General features: G+C 50.8%; 1 protein-coding gene across 2 annotated transcripts; it reads left to right on the forward strand.

The window, feature by feature from the left end:
* Positions 1 to 47: 47 nt before the first annotated feature.
* COPG1 (COPI coat complex subunit gamma 1) lies at positions 48 to 20,989 on the forward strand (the record flags this gene model as incomplete). Of its 2 annotated transcripts, none has more annotated exons than XM_083795337.1 (24): positions 48 to 258; positions 4,098 to 4,150; positions 4,307 to 4,387; positions 5,152 to 5,223; positions 5,675 to 5,754; positions 6,210 to 6,285; positions 6,422 to 6,514; positions 7,759 to 7,845; positions 7,946 to 8,103; positions 8,710 to 8,843; positions 9,615 to 9,682; positions 10,114 to 10,302; positions 10,772 to 10,867; positions 12,366 to 12,609; positions 12,994 to 13,069; positions 14,013 to 14,116; positions 14,224 to 14,349; positions 14,767 to 14,835; positions 15,209 to 15,351; positions 16,340 to 16,511; positions 17,486 to 17,583; positions 18,908 to 19,046; positions 20,017 to 20,115; positions 20,689 to 20,989. In XM_083795337.1, 24 exons carry the CDS (start codon positions 48 to 50, stop codon positions 20,817 to 20,819), a joined length of 2,799 nt encoding a protein of 932 aa, XP_083651463.1. In that variant the 3' UTR covers positions 20,820 to 20,989. The 2 variants fall into 2 exon arrangements, with proteins under 2 accessions (XP_083651463.1, XP_083651464.1); XM_083795338.1 differs by lacking the exon at positions 48 to 258 and adding an exon at positions 1,314 to 1,465.
* Positions 20,990 to 21,263: the final 274 nt, after the last annotated feature.

Consider the following 21,263-nt stretch of genomic DNA (forward strand, 5'->3'; position numbering starts at 1 on the left):
TGCTTTTCTATCCCATAAAATCCTCCCCAAACCCCCCCGAGCGTGCGATGGAAGGTGGCAGGAGCGCCGCCCGGGCTCCCTGCGCAGCCACCGCCTCGCGGGCCCAGATAAGCCGGGATGCGGGCGGAGGGCGGCCGCCCCGTGCAAAGTACAGGGCCGCGGGCTCGCACGGGCGGCCGGGGCCGGGGGAAGGCCTCGCGGGGCCGCTGGAGCTCGCTGCGGACGCGGCCATGCTCTTCGAGGAGTACCTGGCCCACGGTGAGCGGGGGCAGCCCGGCTGGGGGGGGGGGGGGCAGGATTTGGGGAGGGGGAGGTCAGCGTGGCCCCAGGACGGTTTTGGGGACGGGGAGGTGAGCGTGGCCCCGCACGGCGCGGTGAGGATGCTGCTTGGGCAGCCGGCGAGGGGGAGCGGTGGTGGGCATGGGGGTGAGGGGTGCCCTGCAGCCCTGCTCACGGGGACGTCCCGGTGACAGGGCTGGACCCAGGGGGGGCTCGGCACTGGTCCCCCCGCCCCGCTGTCCCTGCTGCTGCCGCCCAGTGCCACGCTGTCCCTGCTGCCCCCAGCCCAGTGCCCCCAGCCCCAGCATCTCCCCCGTGCGGCCTCTCCTCTGTGTGTCCCCCCCCCCCCCCCAGTCCCGGTGTCTCCCAGCCCGGTGCCCTCCCCAGGCCCACTGTGCCCTGCTCCCAGTATGCCCCCCTCCATCCCAGGATGCCCCCCTGCATCCCAGTATGCCCCCCTGCATCCCAGTACCCCCTATCCCAGTGTGCCCCCTCCATCCCAGTGCTCCCGTTCCTGGGGTGCTCCCCTCCATCCCAGTGCCCCCAGCCCCACCACGTGTCCCAAACATACCCCAGTGCCCCCCATCCCAGTGCCCCCTGTCCCAGTATGCCCCCTCCACCCCAGTATGCCCCCAGTCCCAGTATGCCCCCTCCATCCCAGTGACCCTCATCTCGGGGTGCCCCTCCATCCCGGTGCCCCCAGCCCCACCAAGTGTCCCATACACATCCCAGTGCCCCCCCATCCACCCCAGTGCCCCCCCCATCCCCACCCCAGTGCCCCCAGTCCCGACGCCCCTCCAGCCCCAGCCCCAGCCCCGGACCCCCCCAAGCCCCGCCCCCCTCCCCGTCCCCACCAATCACGCCTCTCCCTCCCCGCCGGGTCCCGCCCCCCTCACGCCAATCACTCCCCCCTCCCCCCTCCCGCCCCGCCCCGCCCCGCCCCGTTAGCCCCGCCCCACCCGGGGCAGCTCCCGGTAGCAGCCACGTCGGGGGGGTGGGGGGGAGGCCGCGCCTGCGCAGTGCGGCGGGTGACGGCGGCGGTGACAGGCTGGCAGGAAGGGGCGGGGCGGGCACCGGGACGGGCACCGGGACCGGGAGCGGCACCGGGACCGGGACGGGCACCGGGAGCGGGGAGCGGCGGGCGGCGCCATGCTGAAGAAGTTCGACAAGAAGGACGAGGAGTCGGGTGAGGGGACGGGCGGGGCGCCGGGGGGCGGGAGGGGAAGCCCCGGTGCCGCTCCCGGTGCCGGTGCGGGCTCCGTGAGGCGAGTCCCGGCGCCGCCCTGACCGCCCCCCCCCCCCCCCCTCCCCGCCGCCTGCTCCCCCCGCAGAGATCGCCCTGGGGCCCGCCGCGTGTCCGGAGCCTGCAGGCCGCTCCCCGGGGGCCGCCGCGCTGACCGGGCGCCGGGGCCGGGCGGCGGGCGCGGAGGGTAACGGCGGGGCCGTGGCGGTGGAGGTGGAGGTGGAGGTGGGGTCACCCCGGTGGTGGCGGCGGCGGCGGCGGTGGTGGTGGTGGTGGTGGTGGTGGTGGTGGTGGTGGTGGTGGTGGTGGGTCCCCCGGTGGTGGTGGGGCCCCCCCCCGAGGGCTCGGTGCTGTTCCCGGCCGTGCCTCCTCGCAGCCCTCCGGCCCTCCCCGGGCTGCCCCCGGTGGTCCTGCAGCCGGTCCCCGCGGGGCTCCGGGGCTGTGACCCGCTGGCGTGCTCGCTTCTCGATTTGCGCTGCGCTGATCCCGGAATCGGTAGGGCTGGCGAGATCCCTGGCATCGCCCGGTCCGAGCACCGCCGCCCACCGAGCCCTGTCCCCGAGCGCCACGTCCAGCAGAATACAAGGGGGCGATCGCCTCCGTCGGCCTCGTCCAGAGCCTCCCACGAGCTCCGATGAGCAGGGAGCTTCACGGGGGGAGCCCCTCGTGGGGGATTTTGTGGGGTTGTTCTCCCTTTGCACCTGCCACAGGTCTCCAGGTGGTGCCTGTGGCCGGGGCTGGCAGGAGAGGCAGTTCCTTGTAGCGTGGGGCTGACTCGTGTTGGTTGTGTTCGTACCAAAAGCTCACAGAGCTCTCTCTCCTTACTGCCTTCGCTGCTTGCGCACATCCCAATGCTTCTCCTTCACTGTTGCGTTTAATTCTGATCCCTTGTTTCTGTGTTGAATGAAGGCACCCAGCCCTTCCTGCACCTGCTTTTCTCTGCTGGGTTCTCGATGTGTCCCACATGTAACCCTTGTCATTGCTGGTCTTACATGGAGTGTTTCATCCATGAATTCATGGGCCTTGCCTGTCTATTTCTTGTCTATTCCATGGGATGGCTAATGGGACAGTCTTTTAGTTGAGATGAGCGTCTGCTTGCTTGGGTCCTGTTTCTCTGCCTTTCGTGGATGATTTAGGTAGCTTTGGGTGAGCTGCTTCCATTGACTCTCAGCAATGCACTCAGAGATGTTATTTTGGGCATGTAACTGCTGTAAGACCCTTGCTTGGTCAGTGATTATTTCTCTGCAAATCAGTACAAATTGTTGTTAGTCATCCAGTGCTGGGAGCGTTCTGGAGATGCTGCCTCTGCCTTCACTGTCTGTGTTTCTCCTTCTCTGATCAGAAGAGCGCTTTGACGCAGCAAGCTGTGAAGATCAAGACATGCTGTGCAATGTATTTCAAGATGCCTAGTGCTATGAGATTTGCAGAGGTGATACTCTGCTGATGGCAGATTCAAGGCTGTAGGCATATTGGGCTGCTAGGAAGGTTTTTTCCAACCATTTTCTTCAAATATCTAAGAAACTGGTACTAGAAACATTGTTTTTATTCCTTTCCCCTCGTTTTCATCTCTTCCCAATGCCGCCTAAGTGCCCATGCTTCGTTCAGCCACCTGCTGCATTTGCAAATTTTATCCCGAGCCAGAGGAGGGCAGTTACTGAACCTGAAAGGAGCCAGGGTGCAGATGCATTTGCCTTTTAAATGTAAGGCTTTTGCAAAGGCTCCTGGCAGCAGCGCGTGATGCTTCAAGCACAGGTCAGACCGGAGCTGGACCTGGGGCTGTGCTCTCCCGGTCAGGCTTGTTAAATGGAGGAGCAGCACTGCAAGTGGCTCGGTGCTGTCCCAGGTCAGGCTGAGCATAGGTACTAATTAAAACCTGGTCATCAATAACTGGCAGCTTTTGAGAAGCTGCAGCTCGCAGATGCTTAGCAGGAGGCGAGTTAATAGGGACCATGCAGAATAATAGTGCTTTTCCCTCTGATTATTTCGTCCTTAATTGGTGAGTTTTTTCTTTATTTAATATAATTTATTCTATTAAGTGGAACAATGAAAGTTATTCTGTGTCCAGACTCTCTTGTCTGCTGTCTTGTTCTCTTAATTAGTGACAAAGAATGCATTACTGGTGGATTCCTCATTGCTTTATAACAGGGGTAAAGCACTCCTGACTCGCCAGCCTGGCAAGCGGTGTCTTCTCTTGTCTGCGACTCTCTGAGCTTTTGTTTCTAGGCCCGCCTTAGTGATGCTCTCACTGGCACAAGATCCCAGCCCTGCAGTTGGAGATAGGTCTTTGGGGATAGTGGTGGAGCGCAGTTACTTTGCAGCTAGTCAGTCTGCCTCAGCTCGTGGCTGGTTACTCCTTGGGGTGATAAATCAAAGATTGTCCTGTCTGCTCTGCCTTCCCTAATTGCTCTAAAGTCATTCCATCAATGCTGCTTAAAAGAGGGAGTGCTGATTGCTTGGTATTCGTGCAAAAATTACCCCCAAGTGCTCTGCCTATTATTAAGCTATAGGCGTGTTTAGAAAGTAGCTTTCCCATAGCGCTGTTCCTGTAAAGACTCTTGTTATCTTTATTTTGCAGGTGGGGGTTCCAACCCGTTCCAGCACCTGGAGAAGAGTGCAGTCTTGCAAGAGGTAAACCCTTAGCTCTCCTTTGTGTCGCCCTTTCTGGGTAGAGTCTCTTCCTCTCTTAAGCAGGTTGTTGCAGAACTTTAGCAAGGAAGTGGGGGTTTGTTGCAGGTTTGTTGGGGGGTGTTGGTACCAGCATCTTTGTCTGTGCTTTGTTTCCAGGCACGGGTGTTTAATGAGACTCCCATAAACCCGCGAAAATGTGCTCACATCCTCACCAAGATTCTGTATCTCATAAACCAGGTAAGGGAGAAAAAATGAGCTGACAAGCGCTTTTGATTGTTAGGTTTTCTCTAACTAAACTTTTCTGAATATTTCTAATGTATAGAACAATTCTAATGCATATCCAGTACAAATTTTTAGTAAGCAAAGCTGCTGTGCTGCCAAGTTCCTGCTCACTTTCTTGTCTAAGAAGTTCTGTGGGCTATAGAGGGCAGGAATGAGGAAATACAGAGAGGCTGATACCTATGATTTATTATTACTTGGGAGCTGTTAGTTTACAACGCTGTGGTGCCAAAGGTGGTTTTGAATCCTGTTCTTAGCCTTCAGAACTTAAAATCTGCGTGCTCTAAGGATCAACTTTGTAAAGGCATTTACTGATCTCGTGGGGTTTCCCTGCCCCAGGGCCTCTGCATCTTATATGTAGTAACTAGCTGGCTCTGCCTAGCTGTGGTGCCTATGGAGAGTATGACATAAGCTTTCCTTACATAAGCCATGGAAATCCAACCCAATTCTCCCCCGTAAGGAAGCTGTATTGTCACAAGTCATTTTTTGGTAACGTAATAAACCATGCTGTCATCTGGATCAACAACTAAGCCGATTCCAGCCATGGCTGGCGGATTTCTCAGGCAGCATGTTACTCTGTTGAAATACACTGGCAAGGGAGAGACCTGCCGTGCTTCCAGCCACGTCGTGCCTGTTTTCCTAATGCGTGTGAGGCTGAGTCTTGTACCTACAGCAGACCCGACTCTGGTTGTGGTAACTGGGATTTCCTTCCTTCCATCTAGGGGGAGCACCTTGGTGTCATGGAAGCCACCGAATCCTTCTTTGCCATGACAAAGCTGTTTCAGTCCAACGATGTAAGTCTGCTCGCTGATTTCTGCTGTGTATATCTGGTAGGACAAGTTGTCAACAGTGTCTTTTTCAGCCTTGAGGTGTCTTTTTATGGAATCAACTTTTCCATCTTGCCTGGATGCATTTTCCGCTACATGATCTAAGTGAGAAGAATAGGATGAAAGTTTAGAAACAGGTCAGCTTCATAGCCTTTCCCTTGTAGCAGCTTAACTCAAATATTCCCTCAGGAACAGAGAATAGCCCTGTCGCTTCATCCCAAGGTTGAGGGATTTAGAAAAGGAAGGGATGTTTTGTTAATGAATATGAGTTTTGTACACCTTTGTTGCTCAGGTGCTGTGGCTCTCTGAAACTATCAGGTTATTGGTCTTTGTGATAAAGTCATGGAAGGAGGAAAAACTGAGATCCCTTCTACCTGGGATTCCCTCAACTGATGTGTCTTCCCTCTTCCCTTGCTAGCCAACTCTTCGCAGGATGTGTTACCTGACTATCAAAGAGATGTCTTCTATTGCAGAAGATGTAATCATTGTTACTAGCAGGTCAGTCGCTTTGGTTTTCCCACTCTTACATTCATGCATCCTCCAGTAATGCCCTTTCAGCATCTTGGAGATAACTGTAGTCCCCAAGCAATGTGAAGGCAAGGAATGCTCTTGGTGAGGAAACAAATCTCCTTTAAAAGAGGCTATTAAAATACAGACACTGAACTACTGGTGATGTATTTGAAATGTGCTGCGTCCCCATATCCCGTACACTTGGGTATTTGTTTTGTCACTTTTGGTTAAAAGATGTGGCAGTGCTGCAATTCTTCTCCCCTGTTGCAAGAGGATCTTTTCCTCCTGCCTTCCCACCCTGATGGGACTTGCTTGAGTCCTGCACTTGCCTGCTTGGTTTTCAGCTGTGGTCCTGTCTGCCTGCTGCTCTGTGGGCACTGTGCTTGCACGTAAGAGCTGCTGGCTCAGGAGTGCAGCATTGAGAACTTCCTGTTTCCAACCAGCTTAACCAAAGACATGACCGGGAAGGATGACAATTATCGAGGCCCTGCAGTGAGAGCACTCTGTCAAATCACCGATGTAAGTGCAGCTTTTCTTTTGGGGCTGCCCTAGGCCCTTCACCCCACCTTTCACCCTGCTTCCCATGCCTTTGCGTCTCCTCTTTCACGCTCCTGACAGCTTTTCTGTATCAGCTGTTGTTTCCCTCTCCCTGCAGAGCACCATGTTGCAGGCCATCGAGCGTTACATGAAGCAGGCGATTGTTGACAAAGTGCCAAGTGTATCCAGCTCTGCTCTGGTGTCCTCCCTGGTAGGTACTCCCTGTGGGGTGGGCCTGAGGGACAGTCTAACTGGGAAGTGGTGGTCTGTGGTGGGACTGCACATCTTGGGAGTTTCACATGGGAGCTGTCTTTTGGTAGAGGATACATGAGGGAGAAAAAGAGGGGAGGAAAGAGAGAACTACTTTTATGCGGTGCAATACAATTCAGTGTCAGAGTAATTTAATCCCAAAGACTTAGCGCTCCATTAGAAAACAGCCCACCCTTTCTCCCTGTCTTCAGGAATAAAAATTATCACCAGTTTGTGGCTGGCAGTGCCTCCTAGGAGCCCAGGCTGTCGGTGTGTTGGTACAGGCGATGCAGGATGAGAAGTGCTGCGTGCACGCACTGCACAGAGCAGCAAGCAGGGCGGCTGCTGTCTGCACCAAAGTGTGCAGAGGGGGGAAGCTTGCCCAAGGGCTACCCATGCTGCACTTAGGAAAAGCAATACCGTGGCCACAAGTCTTTGGATCTCTCCAGTTAATTAAGTGGATTTGTGGCTGGGTGCATCTTTGAGAGGGGAATTAATGACCAGCTTGTAAGTGCAAATGTCTCTGTGATGCTCTCAAGTGTCCTATTTAACACCAACCTGCAGATTTAGGAACTTCAAGGTTTAAAATGGGATGTAGGTGAGAATCCGATGGCATTTCTGTGGTAGTAACCTGGATAGGGAAGCTGTCCCTGACTATTGCAGAACTGCGGGGGCTGCACGATATTTGTGTAGGCACTGTGGCAAAAATGCTGGTGGTCCAACACTCATGATAGCGCACACGCTCTTCTTCCTGTTAACGGAGGTGCTAAATGTAGCCTGAGGAGCTTTGGTCTGTTGAGTTCTTGTTAAGAGATGTAAGATCTGCAGGCAAGATTGGAAGGGTTTGTGTGTCTTTGTGGTACATGGCCACTCCAACTCTGACCATGGTGCAAGCATCACAGCCTTATTTCTTGTCAAACTGTTTCCTTTGTCCTCTCCATACAATCCTGCAGGCTGGGGTTTCATTGTTGCTATTCCCTCCCTTTGTGAAGTGAGGAACTGGTGCTGACTTTGCAGGAGGTGTTTAACCTCTTGAGGCCACAGCTGACATGGGCAGGTCTCTGCATCCTTGTCCTCTGCTCTTTATAAGTTGCTGCCTCCAGCGCCCTCATGGGGAAGGCTTGTTTTTTCTTAATATGAGCTGTTATTCCCAAAGCTTCCTCCATCCTTCTCTCATGGGCTGTCTGTGACTTTGTCTCTACCCAGCACCTCCTGAAGACCAGTTACGATGTGGTAAAACGCTGGGTGAACGAGGCTCAGGAGGCAGCTTCCAGTGACAACATCATGGTGCAGGTAGGAAACCCACCTGCTGGTGCTCAGCCAGCCATCTCGAGGCCACAGAGGGGAGTGAAGAGCCCAGCGTGGGTTTGTGACAGTCTGTTTCCCTGCACAGTATCATGCTCTGGGCTTGCTCTACCATGTGCGGAAGAATGATCGCCTGGCAGTCAACAAGATGCTCAGCAAGTTCACGCGCCATGGCCTCAAGTCGCCGTTTGCCTACTGCATGATGATTCGAGTAGCCAGCAAGCTGCTGGAGGAGGAGGCTGGCAGGTGAGGGGGCTCTTTTGCCCTGCTGGAAGAATTTCCTCAGGTCCTGCTTCCATCTCCTCTTGTGGGCTAACTTTTCATCTGATGAGAGCAATTATTTCTGTCTTTGAAGAGCAGTGTGTGACTTCTAACTTACTGATGGTTAAAAGGCAGCAGAATAAATGACAGGGTGCTTTCCTGTTATGGGATCGCTTCTGCAAGTCTTGTCTGTGTATGTGCTTGCACATCAAATACTTGCTTCTCTTTCCTGTTTTGTGTGTCTGTTCTTTATCGAGATAATCTCTTTCATGTTGTCTTCTGTAACCGTGGCTAGCATGTGTGCGCTGGGGTTCCTGGTGGATAAGATCTCTGGTGTGTACAGTGAGCTCTGAGTAACTGAGTTAAGGGAGATTCCTGTTAGCCTGTAAAGCAAAGGCTGTTGTCTCAGGTGGCAGCCAAACATGCTGGAAGTACAATGTAATGACTACTGCAAAATATGAAGATGGGAGGGGGGGTTGTGTCTGTTTTTACCTTCCCAGAGGCAATGGTACCTGTCCAGTTTTGCTGCAGGACTCTTTGTTTCTGTTAGCACCCTTGTTTTAATTCATTCTTGTGGTTTTTGTCCCTCAGCCGTGATAGCCCCCTGTTCGACTTCATCGAGAGCTGCCTAAGAAACAAGCATGAGATGGTGGTCTACGAAGCTGCTTCTGCCATCGTTAACCTGCCCAACTGCACTGCCAAGGAGCTGGCACCGGCTGTCTCAGGTAAATGCGGTGCTCACAGCAATAGCGAGGGAGTTATGGGTTGGTGTGGTGATGCCTGCTGGAAAGGCCCTTATGTAGTTTCAGGCTTGTAAAGCTGCCATGCTCCTGGTTGTTTTATGCTGGTAGTGAAAGCCTGTGGTGTGTACGAATAGCTTTGCTACTGTAAAGGTATTTGCCTGAACTGTTCAGGTGTGGGTTACTGAAGGTTTGGGGTTTTTTTGTTGTTGTTTTTCTTTTTTTTTTTCTGTGAAACAGGGCTGGATTCTAACTGCTAAATCTTCCAGCTTTAGATTGAGTGTAACTGTGTAAAAATCCAAGGTGTTGGGGACCTGCCTTCCCAGCTCAGCTCAGCCCAGTCCAGAGGTTCTCCTGAGCTGGGACCGTGGGCATGTAGGGAGGGTGTCTTTCATGGGCAAGCCCTAGGAAAGGAACAGGGTTTGCAAAGAAACAGAAAGCAGCAGTTCAAATTGACTCAACAGGAAAGATGATAAAATGGTGAAATTGGTTTCCCAGAGGAGCAAAGGATAGCAGCATCATGGTAAAAAGAGGGAGATGGGTGGGGGCTGGATGTCAGCAGGAACATGTGGTGAAGGGAACAACAGGGAGGGAGAAAGAAAGGAAGCTGGTAAATTCAGGGTTGCTTCTTAAGTATGCTTCTAGTTATCTTCTGCTTGCAGCTGTTTCTTCGTTTAATCTCATGTTTTAGGTATGAAATGCTTCCCATCATAGATTTTCTAAATGTCTGCCTTTGTTGGTTTCCCCACCTTGCAGTTTTGCAGCTGTTTTGCAGCTCCCCGAAGGCAGCGCTGAGATACGCAGCCGTCCGTACCCTCAACAAGGTAGGAGCAGAGTCTCTTTGGAGCTGTAATCATTTCTCATGCACAGGGAGGTGCAGACTTTAATAGAGAAGGGAGGTCAGATTGGGCTATGATTTTTGTGTTAGTAACTTCTACCCTGGGATACAGCCTTTCTTGTCATAGCTTATGAGTGGAATAAAGCCTCAAGGAGCACTTTACAGAAGGAAAAAAACCGACCCTGTTCACAAGTCTGTGAGAGTGTGCCACTGGTCTTGTGTTATTCCTGGCCCTTTTGAGCTTCCTAGGGTGAAGGAGCTCCTTGTAAAAATGTAGATCAAACCTTGATGCTAACTGGACTGCTTCCTGATGGTCTTTGCTCCAGCTTTTCCCTTGACCTTGACAAGGTTTGTTTTTTGCCAGCTGGGCTTTTTGCATGTATTCAGTGACCTTCCACTTTTCTCCTTCCTTTCCAGGTGGCCATGAAACACCCATCCGCTGTGACTGCCTGTAACCTAGACCTGGAGAACCTCGTGACAGACTCCAACCGCAGCATAGCCACCCTGGCCATCACCACGCTGCTGAAAACCGGCAGTGAGAGCAGCATTGACCGGCTCATGAAGCAGATCTCCTCTTTCATGTCAGAAATCTCAGATGAGTTCAAAGTAAGGATGTGTGTGTATGAGGAGGTGGTACACAGGTTCCTGAAGGTTGCCCTTGGTCTTTGTCCATGTTTGTGTGTGCGCTTTGAAACCTTGGATGGAGCCCCTTCCAGCACCTGGGCTGCAGCATTTTTGCTGGGAAGAGAAAGAATCTGAGGCTATCAGCCCAAGCCAGGCGTCAGTCATTCAGTACCCAGCTCCAAAGTCTGGGGAGAAGCCCTTTGAGTATTAAATCTCTTTCTTGCCCCCCCAGTGGACATGGGCTTTTGCTAGGGGCTGACCAGCACATTAAAGACCAATCTTCTTGTCTAATTCCTAAGTTTATATCCTCCTGGAACTGCCTTTATTGGATAACTAGAGGCAAAATTGTAGCTTCCAGGCCAGGGGACAGCACCAAATTGACAAATTTCAATCTTTCTTTTTTCTGCTCAGCTTGACAGTCCTCTTTTTGACTTGCCCCTCTTTGCTCTAGGTTGTAGTAGTGCAGGCCATCAACGCGCTGTGTCAGAAGTACCCTCGCAAACACGCCGTCCTCATGAACTTTCTTTTCACTATGCTTCGGGAAGAGGTAAGTTTGCAAGCAACTGCTTTGTGCTTCTTTTTTGTATTGTCAGAGATCTAGGGACTCCCAAATGCATAATAATGCAAGTACAGCTTAGTACATGTCAGACAAAAGGTTTTTATTAGTTGTGAACTTAACAGGAATTTTACCACCACCATATGCATGAACTGCAGGACTGCACGGTGGCCTCTGCGAGAGTTAAGTTTTCACTGATCATTCTGTGCAGTAAGATTCTCTACCTGTCCTAAAAGGCTTGCAGTCTGACAGAAATGACCAGCTGTGCATGACAGTGTACACATCCTAGCATATTTTCAATGTGGTTCCCATTCTTTAATTTTTCTGGGGGTTTACTAACTCAAAGCAAATGCAGGCAACAGCAGATCTGTTGGCAGGCCATGTGTGTTTCACATTTGAACCAGCCTTCTTTTATACTTTGACAGCAAATTCCAAGAAGTTTTGTCCTGTACCAAAAGATTATGTAACACCTTATTTATTGATGACACAGGACCGCTTTTGTTCTGTTCTCTGAGCTGTGACAGTGAAGGGATCACGAGTACCTATAACCACTCACTGCATTCAGTCAGACAATTGCAGAAAGACAGCTTTACAGAGGTTTGCTGAAGCTCATTTCTAAATGAGCTAACGCATGCAATGCAGCTGGCACCGCTGCTTGCTCTAACGTCATCTTCTGCCAATTACAGCCTCTTGTTTGGGAACAAACCAGAGCCCCTTGCTCTGCTCCTGTGAAAAATGGACTGTTCTACTTTCCCAGATTTTCTGTGGGTGGATGGCATCATTTCGAATGTGGTTTTGTAGTTCAAACCATTCTGTTTTACATTTTTTTTTAAATCTAAAGTAGCTACAGAAAGATCCCCCAAATGCCTAGAACTGTGCATATAATTGGCAGAGGATAATGTGCAGTTTAATCCCATGGTGTGTATCGAGGACACGAGTAAATAATGTCTGAAGATAACTGAGTGTTAATGGCATGTCAGGTTATAGGGTGTGCCTGGGGAGGTATTGATTGCCTGTCTTCCCACACTAATAGGGCCATTTACTGGGTCCTGCTGTGGCAGATATGATCCTTAATATATTTCTCTTGTGATTCATCCTCAGATGTCTGGTGCTAAAGGGGAGAGGGTTGAATTTTTCTCCTCCTCCCACAAGGCTGTTTTTTATGCGCTAATTCTAGCAGCAGAGAATTTTGAAGGAGATATAAACCCTTCAGGCTGATGGATTCCGTTTCCCTCTCTACGATCTGTTTTTCTCTTAACTGCAGCCATTCTGAAGGATGCTGGCAGGCGAGCTTGAATATTAGCTGGTCCTCTGGGACTAAAGAGGGTCAGAAGAGGTGGGCAGCGTTACTGCCCTTCTCCTTTCAAACACAGATTAAAAGCATTGGGTGTGAGTGACCTTTTCAAAGGAATTTTTTTCCTGCCTGGCTAATTCAGAGTGTCTAACGTGCTTTGAGCTTTCCAGCTGAGCCGTTCCCTTTGCTCCCTAGGGCGGCTTTGAGTACAAGCGAGCCATTGTGGACTGCATCATCAGCATTATTGAGGAGAACTCGGAGAGCAAAGAGACAGGCCTGTCTCACCTCTGCGAATTCATTGAGGACTGCGAATTCACCGTGCTGGCTACTCGTATCCTCCATCTCTTGGGCCAGGAAGGGCCCAAAACCAATAACCCTTCTAAATACATTCGCTTCATCTACAACAGGGTTGTCCTGGAGCATGAAGAAGTCCGGGCAGGTAAGAGACAGACCTGGAAAAGCTGTCTGGCCTATGACAGAATGTCAAGGAAATATAGTGCATGAACACCTCTGCTTTTGAGGATTGTGATTTGCTGTAGTCCTGAGTGGATATTTTTACACAGCAAAGACCCTGCAGTCATGTTGATGGAAGAGTTGGCCTGCAGCTGAGAAATGGAGGGGGGGATGCGGTGACTTCATGGAACTAGACAGAGGAGATTTGCAGGCACTTCACTATGATACATCTGCCTCTCTCTCTAGTTACAGCAATGCTGTATACTGGGGCTAGCGTCTCTGATGTGACATTTGAACACAGCCAGGAAACGGTAGAAACTTCAGCTGATTTCCTTGTTTGCTAATTCTGTTTTTTTGACTTGCGCTATAGGTGCTGTAAGTGCTCTGGCCAAATTTGGAGCCCAGAATGAGGAGATGTTACCCAGTATCTTGGTGTTACTGAAAAGGTGAGTGTCACCCGATGTTACGGGGACAAACAGGTTCTTTAGGGATCCTGCTCAGAATGAGGATGCTATGAAGTTGTAGTTATAATTAGAACTCTCTGAAATAATAAAGATTATAGTAGCACAGGATTTTACGATCAGTGTTATCATGGTTTAGTATTTGTTCTAGTCACCCGAACCCTCTGCAGGTCAAGTCAAATCTTAATTCTTGGCACACAAGATAATAATAATCTAGACTTGGAATATGCTTGAAGGAATACCAGTTGCTTAGGGTAGAGGCACCCCTGATCACTGGGGAATCACAGGTTTTGCCATCCAGCAGCAGTTCCCATCCAAGTCCCACTTAAACTTTCAGCTGCTTGACCGTATAGGCAGTGTTCCAAGTGCAGTTACACTTCCTTGTTCTGTGACAGCCACCACGTCCGGGTTGGCCGGGTGCCTGCAACATTCGAGGCTGGTGGGGAGGGAAAAAGTTGGCCTGGCACCCAGGGTCTTCAGGGCTGGTGAGGAGGGGGAAAAGGGAAGCTGACATGTGACCAGCTCACGTACAAATAATGAGCATTTACTTTACAAAAATGGCATTGGTTATGCTAACATTATTGTCAGGAGCGTGGGGTACCGTGAGTTGTACCTCAAGGGTTTCTCAGCATCCTAGGTGAACACTCCTGTTGGCTTGAAAGAGCTTGTCAACATCTGCATGCTTGTCTACTCTTCTGTCTGTGGGTCTGAGGAGGTGCAGCAGGTACCTGGGATCCTGTGATGGGATCACCAACGGCATTCAGCACTGCACAGTGTGGTGGATGATTGCTTGTCTGATACAATTGCTAGTAGGCTACTTGTCCCTATAGTATGTTCTTTCTGGCCCTGTAAGGTGGTTAGTCACCTGGTTTCATTCATGTGGACTCTGCTGCCTTGTGCTGAAGCAAGTTTTCTGCTTTCTTCTCAGGTGTGTGATGGATGATGACAACGAAGTGAGAGACAGAGCCACGTTCTACCTGAATGTTCTGGAGCAAAAGCAGAAAGCCCTCAATGCTGGCTACATCCTGAACGGTAATACAAGAAGTCCTCAAACAAGCCTGCACTTACTTCCTGGTTTAACATTCCACAAAGAGCTGGTGTTAGCTCTGGTTTCAGTGACCTGTCCCTTCTGTCCCCAGGTTTAACAGTGTCCATCCCTGGCCTGGAGAGGGCTCTGCATCAGTACACCCTGGAGCCCTCTGAAAAACCCTTTGATCTGAAGTCCGTTCCTTTGGCGACAGCTCCTGTTGTTGAGCAAAGGGCAGGTAAGGCACAGTCCCCTGAGTGCTGGCCCAAGCCCTTGGTCAGTAGTCCACATGGGCTTGCTGGGAGTTGCTGAGATCCATCCTATTTACATTTTGTGGAATTTTATCTTCTGTAAAGACTAAGGCCAGCAAATTTAGTTGCTCCCACATTAGTATTTCAACTCCTAGTTAGTCCAGCTGCTAATAATAGTAATAGTTGGAACTGCCGTAGCTCTGGTGAGGATTACCAAAGGTATTTAGGAAGCTAAATACAGGTCTCTAATCCATAGCAAGATGAGAAATGAGCTGCCTTCCTTTCCTTAGTCAAATCTCTCTCCAGATATTGATTTATTTTCTGGTTTAGTTACTTATTACTATTCACCTTCACATCTTGTTTGTTTTTTGTTTTTGTTTTTTTTGTTTTGTTTTCCCTTGCAGAAAACGTCCCTGTTGCTGTAGTCAAACAGCCAGAGAAGGTGGCAGCAACACGGCAAGAAATATTCCAAGGTAAACTGATGGCAAGGCCTCTCCTGCACGCCTGTGTGTAAGAACCATATAGCTACTTCTTGCTGAGCCTGCCTAGCCCCTCTAACTTCTCCCACCTCCTCTTGGGGAGTGACACAGGCACCCAGCTGTAAGTCAGGTGTTGACCCCTAGGTTGTGGGGATGCTTGTAGTCCTCTTCTGTCCAGCTTGCAGTAGATGTGGGCAAATGGCAGCTGACTCTGCTTTTAATTTTAGAAGTCCCTAGTGAATGCTTACGGGTGTCTGGTGAATGGTTCCTTGCTGCAGCAGCTTCTGGCTGTTTAACTGAGGGCTTTGAAACTACTAACGCTTTTCTGTGGGTTGGGGAAGGCAATGGTTTGTGTCCTCTGTTTCAGAGCAACTGGGGGCAATCCCAGAGTTTCGGGGACTGGGCCCGCTCTTCAAGTCTTCCCCAGAGCCTGTTGCCCTGACGGAGCTGGAGACAGAGTATGTGGTTCGTTGCACCAAGCACACGTTTGTCAGCCACATGGTGTTCCAGGTGGGTAGCTATGGCATGCGGTGCCAAAAGAGGATTGGGAAATAAGCTCATGACCAGTTTAAAAAAAAAAAAAGCCCAAAACAAATAAAAACAAAACAGAATAAATACCTCAGGGTTATCTTTGTTCAGAGCATTCACTGGAATGAGTCCTTAGTTTCTCACCCAGGGCAGCAGAGCCCTGGAAAAAAATTTAGGGAGTGTTTGTAGTTTTGGTTCAGCAATGCACACATGTATGGTCAAAATAACAATCGGACAGGCACTAGGTGGGGCTGTTCTCATTGAGTACTTGGCAAGAGGAGCTGTGTTCTTTCCTCAGGGACCTAAGCATGTGCTTTGGACATAGGAGGGTGAAGCTTACCATATCTGAAAGGCTGAAAACATTACCAGAGAAAGACACATGGTGGTAGAGAGCTCCCACCCCCTGCGTTTTGTTTCAGCCTTTGCAGTACAGGTGCTTGTTTCTGTGAGTCTTGGCTTTGCCTGTGCCACCCTGGTGCTGTATGTGAGGAGATGTAGGGAATAGAGTAGTAATATTGCCTTACAGCAAAGAGTTAACCTGGGAATTATCTTCCTGGGAAGAAGGACAAAGTACATTTAGAGAGAAAGTTCCACGCTGATTGGTGAACTGAAACAAGCAGAAGCTGATACACCCCTGCCCTCATTGGATTTGTGTTCCTGCCTGGGTTGCAGAGGTCACACACTGGATAATTTTGTGCTGGTATAAGTGTCATTTTCTTTTAAAAAAATAAAAAAAAAAAAAATGCTTGAGCATTGGAGTACCCTGAAGGTTTTTAGCTTCTCCCCTAAAGCATTTATATGCCAGTTCCTCTGTGACTAAACTGAAACATGAGCCCTACTGATAGCCAGATTGGTTGTTGAGATAGAGGCAGGAGTTCACAAGCTGACACCATGCTCCAGCTATGCCTACAGTGAACCTGCTATTATAGCTGAGAGCTTCAAGCTGGCTTTGTTCTCCCCTCCTGTTTAGTTTGACTGCACGAACACCCTGAACGATCAGATCCTGGAGAATGTCACGGTGCAGATGGAGCCAACGGAGGGCTATGAGGTCATTGGCTACGTCCCTGCCAAAAGCCTGGTGTACAACCAGCCGGGTACCTGCTACACGCTGGTGGCACTGTCTGAAGAGGATCCGACAGCAGGTAAACAGTTTGTCCTCTATTTTTCCTGATATCCCCCAAACGAAGCGTACCGTATTGCTCGCGCCCACACACATTCTACCTTGCATCCTAGCCAGATATTTTTAGCCTGTGTGTGGGTGCAGCCCTGAGTGATGCTGAGCATGACTTCTCCTCGCTGTTTGAGGGCTGTCAGGCCTCCCTTCTCCTCTCCTTGTTCCCTCGTGCTGTGGCATTGTCGAGTCGGGCTGTAGGAACTGGCAGCTGAGCATTCAGATCTGCTGAGTTATCTCCTGGGCACCCTGGCACGTCCTTTAGCCTGCCTGTTCTTTGCGTTAGTATGTGGGGAGGTGGGTGGTTGTCTGCCTGTCTGTGAAGAGCTACGAGTGCCCAGACACCGGGTAGCAAAAGAATATTTCAGACAAATGGCCAGAACTTCAGTGATGCCTCTTCAAACTGAACATGAACCAGGCTCTACCTGCGCTCTGGTCTTGCTGCTTTGTGTTGAGGCTGCTCACCTGTGTGTGGCTGCCCTTCATCCAGCAGTGCCTGTCTTCAGAGATGAGTTGCCATTTCCTCTCCCAGCCGTGTGGTATTAATCATCTGCTGTGTTACGGTGCAAGCTGGTTTCGTTTCCGATGTGCATGAGCTGATCCCTAGATAAAGGATCTTGCCCCCTTTGCAAGATGCTGGTGGGACATGTTTAGTTAATATTCCCAACGCAAGTTGAGGTTCATCAGTAACAGTGTTTGATCTGAGGATTATGGTTTTGTACAGCTATCAGGAGCCTGTATTTATCACTGTTAGTCTTACAAAGAAATACTTTGTCCTTGAGAGAAAGAAGCAGTCAGAGTGCTCTCTGGGTCGTGTGCTAAGCCTGTGCTGCTGGCTGTGAGGAGGAGAACCCAGCTGCCCCAAGCTCCCCGGCCCCAGTCTGTGCCAGAGGAACGCAGATCTGGTGGTAACGTGAGCTTTGCCTTTGCCTCCCCCATCTCCAGTGGCCTGTACGTTCAGCTGCATGATGAAGTTCACTGTCAAGGACTGTGATCCCAACACGGGTGAGGCGGACGACGAGGGTTACGAGGATGAGTATGTGGTAAGGAGCTGGGCATGTACCCCGTCATGGAAGCTGCAGTTGTTTTGGGGGACTTTGTGATCTGTGCCCACTAACGTGCCATGCAAGCAGCGATGTAACCACTGGCGCTGCTGTGGACAGAATGACAAGAAGAGGAGGGTCTCGTTGCCTCTGTGGCATCTGTCCCAAGGTGTGAGATGTGGGTTTGGAGACCTTGTCTGTCTCAGCTGGGCTGCTGGCCATCTCTTGCTCTCTGCAAGTTGTTCTCTGTGGTTGCACCGTTAATTGCCCGGTGGCTTGCCTGATGCAGGGAGATTTCCAGCTGTGCTCTTCCTCTGGGGAAGGTTGGGCTTTTCTCTCCCCAGCACTGAGACCGATGAAAGCACTGATGCTGTGAAAACACCTCTGTTGGCTGTTTTACCACACAGGAAGAAGCTCAGCTTATGCTTGATCAGAAACTGGGACTGCCTCTCAGAGGGTGGTGCTCGCCCTCCAGAGACAAAGCGATGTTGTGACACAACCTCAGCCTGTCCTGTTAGCTCCAGAAGCTGTTCTCTATGCGTTGCCTGTCACTGCTGCGAATCTGATTAGAGGCACTGCTGTGCAGTGAATCACTGAGGACGCGGCGTCCTCCCAGGAGTGGGGAGGGTTTTTTCCAAAGGAACACACGAGGGTGACCCCTCTGCTTGCTTCCCACCAGTCACCAAGGCATTTAAGTGATATTTAAACAAACTCTTCCATCTGTTTCAACTATACTCAGCAGCAATTGCTGAAATGAGTGCAGGCTGGTGTCTAGCCAGTTCTGGCACTGCCTGCTCCTAGATACATACTCAGAACTAGGTTTGTCCTTCCCGCCTCACATAGACATCACAGCAGCAGTTCAGCTAACCTGGCACGTGGTGTTAGGTGACAGCAAGCATCTGACAGCATCTCACTATACTTTACCAGCTACAAAACAAGCTAGAAAGGCAAAATACAAGCTTAGGGGCAAATGGTACATCTGAGTGAGCACCAACAACTATTTATTAGTTTCGTTTTGCCCTCTGTTTTGGATGTTTGCCTAGTGCTTTGATCCTTGTCAGGCCAAGGACTGTGCTCAGAATGGAAGCCTGCTCTGTAAACCCTGGAATGGCATGACGTGGCTTTCCCAGGCCAAGCAGTTGCTCAACCAACTGTTTGCTTGAGCAAACTAGAAGGGGCAGGGCTTGCTCTGACATTCTCATGAGCAGAAGCGGAGGCTGCCTCCTACATTCACCAGATCTCACGGAATCCTGTCTAAAACTCTCTCTAGAGAGAGCAGGGTGAGTAACAAACATGTTTCACTTGAGCCTCTTCTTATCATCAGCTTGAAGACCTCGAGGTAACAGTGGCTGATCACATCCAGCGAGTTCTGAAGCCAAACTTTGGAGCAGCGTGGGATGAAGTGGGTGATGAGTTTGAAAAGGAGGAAACCTTTACTTTATCTGCTATTAAAACCCTTGAAGGTAAGGTGGTGTCTGAACCCAGCAGGGCTCTTAACATCTCTCTCCCTCCAGCAGGCACAGAGTGGAGATGCAGTCTGGTTCGTATTACATCTCTCACAGAAAGGCAAATAGGGCAAAACCCTTCACAAGTAATTCCACCACAGCTGTTAAATGTGGGCCTGCAGTTATTGTGATAACAAGATAGTTCAGGCTTCAACAAACAAACGAGTATTCTGGGCCCTGTGGAGACCGGGCTGGATTGTGGGAGGCAAGAGAACACTTGCACTGTACCCTCCCAAGCAGATCACAGTTAACCTGTGAGCTCCCACTTTCCCTCTGTGAAAGGAAGAGCTGCTCTGACCTTGGGACTCAAGACCAAGAAAAAAAGATGCAAAAAGCAGAAGATACGAGGTTGGCGGGCAGGCTTATGGTATAAGCCCTCTTCTTTCACCATTTATTAAAGATTTATTGTCCTGAGTAGCCTGTAACAACACGGTCCTTCTGATGACTTAGAAAGGTGTCCTTTGTCTGTAGCCCTGTCCTGTTTCCTTGCACAGCACCTTGGGCTTGAAGTACCCTCCCTGAGGCCTTTTCAAATTCCTCTTAAAGACCTGTAATTCCTGTCAGGTGTTGTCTCCCTTCTGCATCCATCTCCAGGGAAGCAAGCTTGCTGTCAGGGCTGTGCAGTAAGCGTGCAGCCAGCTGCACTCCATTTCCTGACTCATTCATTCTCTTGTTTCGGTTGCAGTGGTGCCTTTGCTGCATCAGATAACAGAACTGCCGTGTGGTGGCGGCTTTTTGTGTTGTTGTTTTTGCTTGTGTGGCTTGCTTTTGCCTTCCTGATGGCCTTTTAAAGCACAACGCTGGCCAATGCCTCAGGACAAGGACATGAACTACAACATTAAAGCAGGGCTTTTATTGCCTTTTGATGTTCTCTTTGTGTCCTTGTCAAGACACTCATGACATGGAACCTGTTTTACTTTTTTAACAGAGGCAGTTAGTAATATTGTGAAGTTCCTGGGGATGCAGCCCTGTGAACGATCGGATAAGGTGCCAGATAACAAGAACTCCCACACGTTGTACCTGGCAGGTGAGCTGTGGGCTGAGGTCTCCGCTCAAGCAGTAGCCCTGGGAGGTCGCACAGAACCGACTGAAAATCGGAACAGGAGGTCGTGATGGAACCTGTTGTGCTCAGGGCAGGATTTAGAGGCTTGTCCCTGCTGTGGTTTCCGTCCCTGAAAGTGCAGGGCAACTGGTACTGGAATCAGAAGGGTGCTAGGGTGGGGGGATGTTAGGATCAAGCTCAGCTGGGTGGAAGTTGCTGTCTTGGTGAGCTGGCATTCTGGTTTGGAGGGAAAAGTACAGTACCCTTGCCCAGCAACGTCAATGTGTGCTGGAGGTTGAAGGTGGGTGACTGGTTGCTGAACAGGTGCCTGGCTCTCTTCTCAGCTAGAGTTTAAAATAAACTTTCATGAGGTTTTACAGGGCAGAGTCCCAGGTACAGTGTAGTGAATGCGACACTTGCCACTCGGGGTCTCCTCTGGCCCCCTGGGGATTTGCTGGCCTACATCCACCAAGCATCAGCTTTCATTTTGGGGCTTTCAGCATGCTGGGGAGCGCAGCCTGCGGACTACTCACTCCTTCCTTCTGCCTTGCCTTCCAGGTGTGTTTCGGGGTGGCCATGACCTCCTGGTACGGTCTCGTCTCGTCCTGACGGACACAGTGACGATGCAGGTCACTGCCCGCAGTGGAGAGGAGCTCCCAGTGGACGTGATCATGGCCTCTGTCGGATAACTGCCTCCTGCACCGCTGCCCCCTGCCTCCCAGCCCCCAGCAGGGCACTGCTTCTTCCCCTCTGCCAGCAGAATAGGGATCGTGTTCACTACAGCAGCTTTTGTGTCCCCTTAACTACACCTAGGACCTGGATGTAGGGTTCTGTCTATTAAAAATAATGCTGTTTTTAAGGTCTGGTTTTATTTTTATTAAGCAGTTGTTTTTTTTTTAAGCGGACCTTTTTTTTTAAGGTCTCCTTTGTCCCTGCTCTGGAGCCTTTCAGGGGCGGTTGCCAGACCCAGCTTGTCTGCACCTCCCTTTTCTCCACCAAAACCTCTCCCGCCCCTCTCTATCACCCCTCCCAGCGCCTCCAACCCCTCCGCCAGCTGCAGAGGAGGCGGCACCGGTGCTGCCCCTTCCCCTGCCCCCTTGCTGTGGTTCCGAGCCGCCGGTAAGGCCCGGGGG

The sequence above is a fragment of the Anser anser genome (genome assembly GCF_964211835.1).
Source record: "Anser anser genome assembly, chromosome: 12".
Lineage (NCBI taxonomy): Eukaryota > Metazoa > Chordata > Aves > Anseriformes > Anatidae > Anser > Anser anser.